The sequence below is a fragment of the Schistocerca cancellata genome, chromosome 1 (assembly GCF_023864275.1).
Source record: "Schistocerca cancellata isolate TAMUIC-IGC-003103 chromosome 1, iqSchCanc2.1, whole genome shotgun sequence".
Taxonomy (NCBI): domain Eukaryota; kingdom Metazoa; phylum Arthropoda; class Insecta; order Orthoptera; family Acrididae; genus Schistocerca; species Schistocerca cancellata.
In genome coordinates, this window is record NC_064626.1 from 1,086,730,083 (window position 1) to 1,086,744,039 (window position 13,957).

Here is a 13,957-nt window from a genome sequence, read left to right on the forward strand (position 1 = left end):
AAGTTTGCTAACTGCCCAAGAGTATTTATTATATGTTCTGACTGTATATACAGTATGTGGAATTTATTTTAAAGCATCCTGAATGGCAATCATGTCATAAGTGAATGTATTGAGTAGAGCAGTGGTCATGTGACCGAGTCTTTAAATAAGCTTGCATACTAGAGCTGGAGAACCTTTATCAGTGAGCAATCAGGATTATAGGCTGGCCATGTACTTGGGTGACCAGAGTACCACAGAGCATTTATAGGACTTAAAACATTTTGTTGACGCGAGCTCAACACTTGGAAATAATTCAGGGCTTTGAAGTCAGTTGGTACTTTTAATATTCAAGTCGCATGCAGTGAGTGATTATTTTGCGACCAAGTGAACTTTACCATTACTTAACTTTTACACTACTGGCCATTAAAATTGCTACACCAAGAAGAAATGCAGACAACAACCACCTGCACAAACAGTTAACAGTTTGACGACGTTTGCAGCAGCATGGACTATCAGCTCGGAGACCATGGCTGCGGTTACCCTTGATGCTGCATCACAGACAGAAGCGCCTGTGAAGATGTACTCAACGATGAACCTCGGTGCACGAATGGCAAAACGTCATTTTTTCGGATGGATCCAGGTTCTGTTTACAGCATCATGATTGTCGCATCCGTGTTTGGCAACGTCGCGATGAACGCACATTGGAAGCGTGTATTCGTCAGCGCCATACTGGCGTATCACCCGGCGTGATGGTATGGTGTGCCATTGGTTAAACATCTCGGTCACCTCTTGTTCACATTGACGGCACTTTGAACAGTGGATGTTATATTTCAGATGTGTTATGACCAGTGGCTCTACCCTTCATTCGATCCCTGCAAAACTCTACATTTCAGCAGGATAATGCACAACCACATGTTGCAGGTCCTGTACGGGCCTTTCTGGATACAGAAAATGTTTGACTGCTGCCCTGGCCAGCACATTCTCCAGATCTCTCACCAATTGAAAACGTCTGGTCAATGGTGGTCGAGCAACTGGCTCGTCACAACATGCCAGTCACTATTCTTGATGAACTGTGGTATTGTGTTGAAGCTGCATGGGCAGCTGTACCTGTACTCACCATCCAAGCTGTGTTTGACTCAATGCCCAGGTGTATCAAGGCCGTAATTACGACCAGAGGTGGAAGTTCTGGGTACTGATTTCTCAGGATCTATGCACCCAAATGGCGTGAAAATGTAATCACATGTCAGTTCTAGTATAATATATTTGCCCAATGAATACCTGTTTATCATCTGCATTTCTTCTTGGTGTAGCAATTTTAATGGCCAGCAGTGTAGTTAAACCTAGTGTCTTGGCTAGTAAGAAACTAATTGATTGGGTGTTGGTGGCAGTGCATCACTAATAAAAGTGTGAAATAGCTGCTCCTTAATTGTTTTTACTGAAAATCACAACCTATTTTGGCCTTACAAGAGGGCATTATATGCGATATGAGTCACATGCTCTTTCAGATGAACACTACCAAATAATTTTCAATAAAATGAGACAGAGTTGTAGCCTATTCTCAATGTTATTCAATCCGTGCACTGGGCAAGTTGTAATGGAAAACAAGAAGAAATTCTGAAAAGGAATTAAAATTCAGGGAGAGAAAATAAAAAAACTCTGAAGATTGCTGATGATACTGTAATTCTCTTAGAGAAAACAAATGACTTGGAAGAGCAGTTGAGTGGAACAGATAGTGTCTTGAAAAGAGGTTATAAGATGAATGTCACCTAGAGTAAAACAAGGATAATGGAATATAGTTGAATTAAATCAAGTGATGTTGAAGGCAACGAGACACTAAAAGTAGTAGATGAGTTTTGCTGTTTGGGCAGCAAAATCTCTGATGATGGTCAAAGTAAAGTGAATTTAAAATGCAGACTGGCTATAGAATGAAAAGCATTTATGACTACGAGAAGTTTGTTAATATTGAGTATAAATTTAGCCATGGAAAATCCAGGATGGACTGTAACAATATAATGGAAAGGATAGTTGCTACTCACCATATAGCGGAGATGCTGAGTTGCAGAAAGGCACTCCAAAAAGACTGTCTGATAGTTAGCTTTCGCCCAACTAGACCTTTGTCAAAAGTAGACAACATACACAAGTGCACATACTCACGCAAAAACAACTCACGCACACATAACCACAGTCTCTGGCAGCTAGAGCCAGACGAATATAAATTTAATTACTAGGAAGTTTTTTCTGAAGGTATTTGTAAGGAGTGTAGCGTTGTGCATAACTGAAACATGGACAGCTAGCAGTTACTACAAGAGGAAAATAGAACCTTTTGAAATGTCATGCTACAGAAAAATACTGAAGATCAAATGGGTAGACTGAGTAACTAATGAGGAGGTACTGAATCAAATTGGGGGGGAGGGGGGGGGGGGGTGGAATTATGGCACAATTTGACTAAAAGAAAGAAGGCATGAAGATATGTTCAATTTGGTCATGAGTGAGTTGTGGGGAGTAAAAATAATAGAGGAGGATCAAGAGATAAATACAGTAAGCAGGTTCAAATGGAAATGGGTTGCCACAGGTGTTCAGAGATGAAGACGCGTAGACATGAGAGAGTAGTGTGGAGACATGGATTAAACCAGTCTTCAGACTGAAGGCCACAAAATACCATTTATTACATTAAGAGTGGATATTTTTGGTAACTTTTAACTTTTGTTATGGAACTCACTAACAACTTTAAATTGGGAAATTACCCACTACTAAGGGTAACAGCAAGAGAGTTGTGGCATTAGCAGCAGCAACAAGAGTAGTAGTAGTAGTAGTAGTAGTAGTAGTAACAGTAGTAAGAATTGGAGCAACAACAGTTTTAATATTGACAATACCTTCGTCATTCTTCTGTACTATATCTTCCTCGCCTTCTTCATCTTCACTGCTCTCATTTGCTGGATGTTTCAGGTAAATTTCAGATAGTTCCCTTCCGGCACTAATCTGGGTTATTAGTGGAACAGGTTCTCCCTTTCCCTGCTCACTGTCCTTTGCTAAGGTTTCTAACTTCTCTTCTTGTTGCTTTCTTTGTTCTTCTTGTTTCTCTTTCTTCAGTTTTTCCCATTCAACACGATAATCTCTGAAATAAAAGGAAAAAAAAACTTCACTTTTTTTGACATATCTGCATCATGATGACAAAGCTCAGCTACAATAAAATACAAAAAGAAAAACAAAATCATTAACCTTGATGGGTGCGGGAGTTCTGACTCCTGGGGAGGTGGGTGGGTTATATTCATTGCTGTGTGCGCCGCCATCTTGGCGCGTGACCTTGAACGAGCTTCGCCCGGCCGCCGCTAGGCCGCGGGCAATGAATATAACCCACCCACCTCCCCAGGAGTCAGAACTCCCGCACCCATCAAGGTTAATGATTAATGTTCTGTAGGCTAGGCTGTGGATTGGAGTCATATTATGACAGAGATATTATAGCCTACAGAACATTTGCACTTGGAGTTGTCACTGACAGGAATTATGGGACATGTGTTGTTACTACAGACAAGCCATTTTTTATTCACACGAGGAACAAGAGAAGAACGAGAATGAACGTCGAGGCAGCTGCACGCAGCACACAGCAATGCCCTACAGGAGGAGAAGAGTATATCGTCGTTCAAGAATGCCTGTCTACAAGACAGTAGATTCTTTTGGTTTTACTCCAAATCAAGTTGCACAACAGGAGCTACTTACTGGCCCACTTTCGTTTGTTGGTTGTAAGATTAACTATGTTACTTTATCATATAATACAGAATACTACACATTGATCTTGCCAAAAGCCGAGAAGCGATTCTTCTTAGTGTTTTAGATCCCTGGGGCACTCTGGGACATGACAGGAGAAAAAAAAACAGTTTTCAAATTCAAACATTGTTTCATTTAGTAAATGTGAGGAAATGACTGAAGGGAATAAAATTAATTGAGGATTACTGCTGATTTCCTACTTGACCCATTCTGTTTCACCTTAACTGATCAAGGGTATTACAATTAGGTGACTCTTCTAACTGATTTTTGACTAGCCACATTTTTTTAGTTATGGAAGAATTAACTGAAAAAAGTCATGATCCTTTGTATCATTAAGGGGTCTAGAGAAATGTAAAGGAAAGATAGATTGCTACTTACTGTAAAGATGACACATTAAGTTGCAGACAGGTATAACTAAAAGACACTTACACATAAGCTTTCGGCAAAGCCCTTGTTAGAAAAGAAAACACACATATATTTACACAAGCAAGCACACCTCATGCACACATGACTGTCATCTCCGATAGCTTGGGCCAGAATGCAGCTGTCATGTGGAATGAGAGTAGCCGTCTGGAGGCGTCGGGGAAGGGGAATGGTAAGGGATAGCACTGTATGGGGGGAGGGGGGGGGGGGGAGGGTTAGAAAAGCTCTGTCTGGTTGGGTAGAGGGTGTGGGGACAGACTATTACTGTATGTTGATGCTGGGATAATTTCAGGAGTGGAGAATGTGTTGTCAGGGTAACCACTGGTGATGGAGAGGAAGATATAGATGGCTTGGGTAGTGAATCAGTCATTGAACAAGCATGTTATGTTCAACTGCATGTAGAACCACAGGGTGGTCAACTTTGCTCTCAGCCACAATTTGTCTTTGGCCATTCATCGTGCTGGACAGTTGGATGGTAGTCATACGAACATAAAGGAGGAGGAGGAGGAGATTTAGTGTTTAACGTCCCGTCGACAACGAGGTCATTAGAGACGGAGCGCAAGCTCGAGTTAGGGAAGGATGGGGAAGGAAATTGGCCGTGCCCTTTCAAAGGATCCATCCCGGCATTTGCCTGAAGCGATTTAGGGAAATCACGGAAAACCTAAATCAGGATGGCCGGAGACGGGATTGAACCGCCGTCCTCCCGAATGCGAGTCCAGTGTGCTACCGACTGCGCCACCTCACTCGGTCATATACGAACATAAAAAGCTGTGCAATGATTGGAGCAGAGCTGGTACATTGCAGGGCTGCTTTCACAGGTGGCTCAGCCTATGATGACATAGGATAACCTTGTGCAGGTTTGGAATAGGAAATGCTGGTTGGGTGGGTCGGACAGGTCTTGCACCTAGGTCTTCCACAGGCCTATGATCCTTATGGCCAGGGGTTGGGATTGTGAGTGACATAGCAATGGACTAAGATGATGTGAAGGTTGGTTGGGTGACAGAACACCACTTTAGTAGGGGTGGGAAGGATCTTGGTTAGCTTGTCCCTCACCTCAAGGCATGATGATAGGTAGTCAATGCCCTAGGGAAGGATATGGTTCAGTGGTTCAGTTATTCCAGTGCATGGTGGTATTGAGTGACAAAATGGGCTCTCCATTGTGGCTGGTTCTTGGGTGGTGGTGGGAGGATTGGGGGTATGAGGAGAAATGGAGTAAGAGATCTGTTTATGGGCTACGTCTGGGGAATAGTGCCTGTCTGTGATGGCCTTGGTGAGATCTTCAGCATACTGTGTAAGGGAGTTCCCGTCACTGCAGATATGCTGTCCTTGGTTGGCCAGCCAGTATGGGAGGGATTTTTTTGGTGTGGAAGGGATGACAGCTGTTGAAATGCAGATACTGTTGGTGGTTGGTGGGTTTAATATGTACAGAGGAGTGGATGGAGCCATCACAGAGGAGAAGGTCAATGTCCAGGAAGGTGTTGAGATTGAGACGGAATGAAGATAGGGTGTCTTGCCACTGAGTTGAGATGTGGAGATATCATCAATAAGTCTGATACACACTAGAAGTTTGGCATTTTGGGAGACTATGAAGGTCTCCTCTAGATGGCCCATAACCAGATTGGCATACATGGGTGCCATGCAAGTGCCCATGGCCATGCTGCAGATTTGTTTGTATACTTTCCCTTCAGAGGAAAAGTAGTTGTGAGTTACGATAAAGATAGTATGTGGTATGAGGCATGACGTGGTGGGTTTTAAGTTGGAAGGACGTTGGAAACGGTAAAACCGTGCACATGAGGAATACTGATGTACACAGAGGTAGTGTCAACAGTGATAAGTAGGGACCCAGGAGGTAAAGGGATTGGGATGGTGGAGAGTCACTGAAATAAGTGGTTGGTATTTTTGATATGTGAGATTATATTATGGGCAAATGGTTCGAGGTGTGGGCCAGTGAGGGCTGAAATTCTTTCAGTGATGGCACAATAACCAGCCACAATGGGGTGTCCAGGATTGTTGGGTTTGTTGTTTTTAGGGAGCATGTAGAAGTTGGGTTTGCAGGGTGTCATGTGGGGTGAAGAAGGAAAAAGATTGAGGGGAGAGGTTCTGAAAGGGCCTAAAGGCTTAGGTAGGGATAGGATTTTATGTTGGACTTCAGGGATGGGATCACCCTGGCAGACATTATAGATGGAGGACTCAAATAATTGCCAGGTAGTCACTGTGATTCATAACAACAATAGTAGAACCTTAGTCTGCAGGTAAAATGATTAGGTCAGGATTTGTTTTGAGGTTGCATATGGCTGTCCTTTTTTCTGCTGAAAGGTTGGTGTTTTGAGGAAGGGACTTCGGGAAGGATGGTGAGGCTAGGTTGGAAGTAAGGAATTCCTGGCTGGTGACCCCTAGCCACTGGTCACCTTCCACCACACGAAACATACCAACCACTCCCTTCACTGACTCTCCACAATCCCCACCTATTTACCTCCTGGATCCCAACTTGTCATTGTTGATGCCACCTCCCTGTACACCACTATGCCTTATGCCAATGGTCTTGCCACTGTTGAACACTACCTTTCCAATGTTGTTCAGTCTTCAAACTCACCATCTCATTCCTCATACACCTTAGCAACTTCATCGTAATTCCTTTGAAGGCATGATATACAAATAAAACTGTGGCACAGCCATTTGCACATGCATGGCACCCTCCTATGCCAGCCTCGTTATACACCATCTGGAGGAGATCTCAACTGCATCCCAAAATGCCAAAATCCTGGTCTTGTACCAATTCATTCATGATCTGGACTCAGTGCCAAAACACTCTACCTTCATTGCTTTTCAACCTCTACATATTCTCTCCCATCCACTTCACCTGGTTCTCCTCAACCTAACATGCCACCTTCCTGGATGTTGTCCTTCTCCTCCTCTCTGATGGCTCCATGCACACCTCTGTTCACATTAAACCCACAAACCATCAACAGTATCTACATTTCAACAATTGTAATGCCTTCCATGCCAAAAAATCCCTCACATACAGCCTGGTCACATGGCATATCTGCCATGATAGGAATTCCTTTACCCAGTATGCCGAGGTCTCACCAACATATTCACAGACAGGCACTATTCCCCAGACTTAGTCTACACACACATCTCTCATGCCATTTCCCCTCACATCCCCAATTCTCGCACCATCCTCTAGAACCAGCCACAAAGGAGGCCCCCTTCATCAGCCAGTACCACCCCTCACTGGAACAAATGAACCACATACCTTTCCAGGGCTTTGATTACTTTTCATTATGCCCTGAGATGAGGGACATCCTACCCAAAATCCTTCCTGCCCCTATTAAAGTGGTTTTTTGTCACCCACCCATCCTCCACAACATCCTTGTCCATCCATATGTTACTATCATGCCAAACACCTGCCGCATAGATCATATTCCTGTGGAAGATCTGCCAATATCACCTACCTAGAACCTCTCATTAGAGTCCTGTTACAGGCTTATCCTACCCCATCAGAGGCCTGGCCACTGTGAAAGTAACCATGCAATACACTTGTTCACTGCTATCATTGCACAGGTTTTTATATTGGTGTCACTACTAACCACCTATCTTATAGGATGAATGGCTGCCACCAAATTGTGGTCAAGAGCAAAGTAGACAACTCTGTGGTAGAACATGCAGCTGAACATAGCATGCTTGATTTCAATGGGCCGGCCAGGGTGGCCGAGCAGTTCTAGGCGCTACAGTCTGGAACCGCACAACCGCTACGGTCGCAGGTTTGAATCCTGCCTCGGGCATGGATGTGTGTGATGTCCTTAGGTTAGTTAGGTTTAAGTAGTTCTAAGTTCTATGGGACTGATGATAGAAGTTAAGTTCCATAGTGCTCAGAGCCATTTGAACCATTTTTTTTTTAAATTTCAATGGCTGTTTCTTTACATGGATCCTACCCTACATCACCAGCGTTTCTGAATTGTGGAGATAGCAGTTACCCTTGAGTTCCCTTAAAATACATTCAAGACTTCTGATATTATCCTGTCTTAACCTTCAGTAAAAGTCTCTCCCCATCCCCTCCACCCAACTGTTTCCATCCCCTCCATCCTTTTACCTCCTCCCTATTCTTATCTCCCACCCTCTCTGTGTGCTGCTCTCTTCCAAAGCACTCGTCCATCTTTCCCTGTGCCTCTACTTTTTTGCTTCATCCCTCCACTCTCCCTGTCCCACGGCCTCCTGTCGCAGTGCCTGCTGGCAGTCTAGACCGGCACCCTCCACCAGATTGTGCTCCCCCCCCCCCCCCCCCACAGTGCTATCCCTTACCATTCCCCTTCCCCACCCCCTCCAGACTGCTGCTTCCATTCTAAATGACAGCTGCATTCCGGCCCGAGCTGCCTAAAATGATGGTCATGTGTATGTCAGGTGTGCTTGCCTGTGTGAATGAATGTTTGTTTTCTTTTTCAGATGAAAGCTGTGGTGAAAAGCTTACGTGTCAGTGTCTTTTAGCTGTGCCTGTTTGCAATTTAATGTGTCATATTTACAGTAAGGAACAATCTATTTTTTTCTTACATTATACACATTCAGAGGAGGTATAAAAGTGTAAGGGAAGGAGATACAAAACTAAGATTTGCAGGTGACATAACCCTTTGAACTTAAACCAAGGAGACTTTGAAGAACTGCAGAATGTAATGGTTAGCATACTTTTCAAAGAATACAAATTGGAGATAAATGAAGCTAAGACAAAACTTGACATTAGAAGCATTAGTGCAAGGATATAGATCTCTGTGGCTGGAATGTTATCACCGATTTTTTTTGCTATCTTGATACACAAAATGCACTAATATACATTTGATAGCACAAAAGTACCAGCATAAAATCAATACTAGAGTCACAGTATGGTATAGTACTGATGTGAATGAAAGGCAACAGGCCATTTTTCCAGATTATTTTGTGAATATGCAGAAGAGGAATTATTATTTGAAATGTTGTGCAAAAAATTGTCAAGACTTATTCTAAGACAACATGTAAGTGTTCCTACAAATAAAATATGCTATTATTAGCTACTGATACACTACATATGACCTTAACAGCAGATTTATGATTGTCACTGTCAGTGAAATGTTAACCTCTAGGCATTCTATGTAAATGGACAGATGTTCCACTTTGTTTTAAGTTGCAAAAGTATTTTTCTTCTTCTTCTTTGCCATAAGAGATTTACTATATGGAAAACATCCTTCTATTCTGATGTTGTGCAGTTAATTTTTCACAGTAGATGTGAGTCACACTGTGCATTGGAAAAGATGGAAGGAAATATGAAAAAATGAGTGTCAAAATTTTCTGTTGGCTCATCCACATGGGATGCCTCTGACTTCTGCACAAAAAAGGAGTGATTGTAATAATCTAATGTTCATAAATTAATTCCATCAAAGTCTAGCAAATGGATGAAAATCATCAAACTATGTAGGCTTTCACGGCCGATATTGTCTTCACTTAAAACTTCCGGGCTGACAGACTATGGTCAATATATAAAACTCTCCACTGACATTTTGTTTCCGGCTGCAGGAGAAATCCTTCAAGGTAAAGCTACAAACTGCAAAGAGAACTCAAAGAAATGCTGATTATATAGACAGTGCAGAGGGCATCACTGCCCATCATGGGGTGTCAGCTATGAGACTGTCTCTGTAATGCCAACATTCTTGATTGAAAGTAATTGATTGTCATGCTTCTGCTGCAATGCTGACATCCAGATTTTATCCAGTTTAACGTGTTCCTCTTTCCTGTTAAAATTATTATCGTGTTTATTGAGCTCGATAGCCTCTCTATTCACGCGCGCATAATAATGTGAGTATATGCGGATGTATAATGTGGTAAGGTATAATGTGGTATATGTGGATGGATATGTGTGTGTGCGAGTGTATACCTGCCCTTTTTTCCCCCTAAGGTAAGTCTTTCCGCTCCCGGGATTGGAATGACTCCTTACCCTCTCCCTTAAAACCCACATCCTTTCGTCTTTCCCTCTCCTTCCCTCTTTCCTGACGAAGCAACCGTTTGTTGTGAAAGCTTGAATTTTGTGTGTATGTTTGTGTTTGTTTGTGTGTCTATCGACCTGCCAGCGCTTTTGTTTGGTAAGTCTCATCATCTTTCTTGTTAGATATATTTTTTCCACGTGGAATGTTTCCCTCTATTATATTCATATTAATAATGTGAGGTATTAGATATAATGCTTGTCTCGCTGAATTTTATTTCATGATTACCTACCTGGTAAACGTTTTCTGCTATTGCTGATTTGTCCATGTGACCCAGGTGGGAATTCCTCTTATGTTCAACAAGATGGGTGTTAACACTTCTCTTTGTGGTACCGATACAAACCTGTCCACAACTACAAGGAATTTTATATAGCCCCAGTGTAGCCAAAGGATGTCGTGCATCTTTTTCTAATATTAAATTTCTTTTATTTTCCTGGTGGGTCTGAAAATAGTTTCCACCCCATATTTGCTTAATACTTTCCTAATGTGATCTGTGACCTCACTAATGAACGGAAGAAAACCTTGCCATTGGCAACTGTTGGTCGTCGTTGCTCCTGATTCTCTACCTAGAGCAAAGTGCTTGATCTATCTGCTTACTAGAATAGCCATTCTTCATGAAAGGTGACCATAGATGTTCAATCTCATCTTTTTAATAAACTGGTTCACAAATCTTGTATGTCCTGTCTACCAAGGTTCTTATTATACCTCTTTTTTGTCGAAGGTGGTGGTTTGAATCTTTATGCAGATAATGATCAGTATGTGTGGCCTTTCTAAACATCTTACGGCCCAACATTCCATCTCACTGGCAGAATCAGCAGTAAGTTTTTTGATCTCCACTTGGTTATTGGTAATGCTATTCAGTGTGATGATTGGAATAAGATTGAAGGTCTATCATTGAAAACTGTGGAAGTTAATGCAGAAATATCAGTAAATAGACAGAAGAAGAAGTTTGTTAACTTACATGAGAACATTTCAGGGGGTTCAGTTGCGGACAATTTTCGAACTGTTATCAACCTGTCTGATAAAGATTTGTCAGAAGTTGAAATTTCTGTTCTAGCCAAAGGATGCAATTTTGCTGTGATGCCCCAAAACATACCCGCTGAGCATATTGTAACAAGTACTGAGGCAGGTATCTGTTAGCTTCCACAGCAGTCCACTGATGTAACTGAGATGGAAACAGCTAAGATTTTATGTACATGTAAGCCACCTAACAGTAATTTGTCGCAGGCAGAAAGGAAGGTGCTGAGGGATATCAACGCAGATTAAAACATTATTGTTCTTACTGCAGCTAAGAATAAAGCCACCACCATATTGAAGAGTGAGGACTATCATGGAAAGATCAATGATATTTTGGTTCCTTTCAATTACAAAAAAACTTCAAAAGGATCTGACTATGAAGATTTTAAAAATGACCATTCCAGGTGAAAGCATCTTCTTTCTCCTCCGATGATAGGAAGCTGCTTTGTAAAACAGTAGTGTACCCACTTAGACTCTATGGATTACCTAACATGCATAAACGTGAGGTTCCTTTGAGGCCAACTCTCAGTGCTGTAGGTAGTCTCACCCACAGAGACACCTTGCCTCAATGCTGCAATCTTGTGTTGGTAGAACTGACAGTCATATTAAAAATTCAGCTAATTTCACTGACAAGTTAAAGGAAACGAGCATGGGCCCAGATGATATCCTCGTTAGTTTTGATATTGTGTTGCTATTTACCATGATTCTGGTAAAAGAAGCTATCTCATGCATAGCACATATTTTTCCTACTGATATTGTGACATTATTCCGACACTGCCTCACTACAACCTACATTTTTATGAACAGATTGATGGGGTGCCTATGGGCAGTCCTCTTAGTCCTGCTGTGGCTAACTTGTTTATGGAGACTTTTGAACAATGGGCACTGCAGCTGCCAGTAAAAGACCAACGAGATGGTATCGCTGTGTCGATGACACTTTTGCAGTATGGACACATGCTGCACAGGTGTTGGATGCCCTGACACAGCATTAATCAGAGAATCCAATTTACTATGGAGACGGAGAGTAATGGGCAACTGAATTTTCTGGATATGTCTGTGATTAAATGACGGGACAGATTGTTGGGCCATAAGGTGTATAGAAAGGCCAAACATACTGATCATTATCTGCGTGAAGATTCAAACCACCACCTTAGACAAAAAAGAGGTGTAATAAAAACCTTGGTAGACAGGGTGTACAAAATGATAAGATTGAACAGCTACGGTCGACTTTCATGAAGAATGGCTATTCTAGTAAGGAGATAGATCGAGCACCTTCACTCTAGGCAGAGAATCAGGAGCAACGACGAACAGCAGCTGCCCAATGGCAAGGTTTTTCTTCCATTCATTAGTAAGGTCTCAGATTGCATTAGGAAAGTATTAAGCAAATATGGGATGAAAACTGTGTCCAGACCCACCAGGAAAATAAAAGAATATTTAATATCGGAAAAAGATGCATGACATCCTTTGGCTACACCGGGGGGTATATTAAATTCCTTGTCGTTGTGGACAGGTTTGTATCGGTACCACAAAGAGAAGTGTTAACACCCATCTTGTTGAACATAAGAGGAATTCCCACCTGGGTCACATGGATAAATCAGCGGTATCGGAACATGTTTACCAGGAAGGTAATCATGAATTAAAATTCAGCGAGACAAGTGTTATATCTACAACCTCGCATTATTATGTGCGCATGTTTAGAGAAACTATTGAGATTACCAAACACCACAATAATTTTAACAGGAAAGAGGAACACGTTAAACTGGATAAAATCTGGACGTCAGCGTTGCACCGGAAGCGTGACAATCAATTACTTTCAATTGAGAATGTTGACATTACAGAGACAGTCTCATAGCTGAAGCCACATGATGGACAGTGGTGCCCTCTCCAATGCCTATATAACCAGTGCTTCCTCGAGTTCTCTCTGCAGTTCGCAGCTTTACCTTGGAGGATGTCTCCCACAAATGGAGACGAAACATCAGTGGAGAGTTTTAATACATCAACCATAGCCTATCAGCCCAGCAGTTTTAAGTGAAGATCATCAAAGATTTTTAATTCAGGCTGCACAACATCAGAAGCAGCAAAAACTCTGCTGTATTTTAAAGATTATATTACCCAATTATGGCAAGGGAAGGATTCATCTGTTGAGCAGCAGATTTCCATATGCTTTACCACACTGCTGGGGGGCACTCAATAGTAATGCTAGTAAAAGGGTGCAGGTCACTAGATATCAGATTTAGCACAGATAAATAATCACACCTCATATAATTTTGTATCATCGTTTAGACAGTTTCTTCCTGAACTTAGTCTCAACATTGTGTCAGGTTCACAAACCTTCTGCACTTTTGCATACTGAATAGAAGACATTTTGGCACATATACATTTCTTTTGACTAATAGTCGAGACCATTAATTATACACATGGAAAAAAAAGTGAGCCACGGGATTTAAACCCATGATGTCCTGGTCGGCAAGTAATCACTGTGCCAACTCACCAGCTGTATGAAGTAAAGTGCTCAAACATGATCACAGCGGACTTGGATTTTTTTCAAAAACCAAGCCTAATGATCTAAACCTTGTATGGATGCATTTAGAGGGACTAAACTGCTTCACTTCCTTGTAGGATTGCCTTAACCAAAGGACAACGCAATCTGGAGTAATTTACCAAACTATACAGTGTCCTAGCATGTGGTAAAACTATTCTGCTACAGTGACTGACAAAGTAAAGAAGTGAATTGCACTTATCATTTCATTATTCATTCTACAATACCA

At 41.9% G+C, this 13,957-nt stretch overlaps 1 protein-coding gene across 1 annotated transcript in view; it reads right to left on the bottom strand.

The window, feature by feature from the left end:
- The window catches only part of LOC126163008 (GPN-loop GTPase 1), a 58,990-nt gene that overhangs the window by 3,074 nt on the left and 41,959 nt on the right, over positions 1 to 13,957 (bottom strand). The window contains exon 4 of the mRNA XM_049919873.1: positions 2,853 to 3,094. Within this exon, the coding sequence (XP_049775830.1) occupies positions 2,853 to 3,094 (242 nt within the window). The remainder of the gene's footprint in view (positions 1 to 2,852; positions 3,095 to 13,957) is intronic.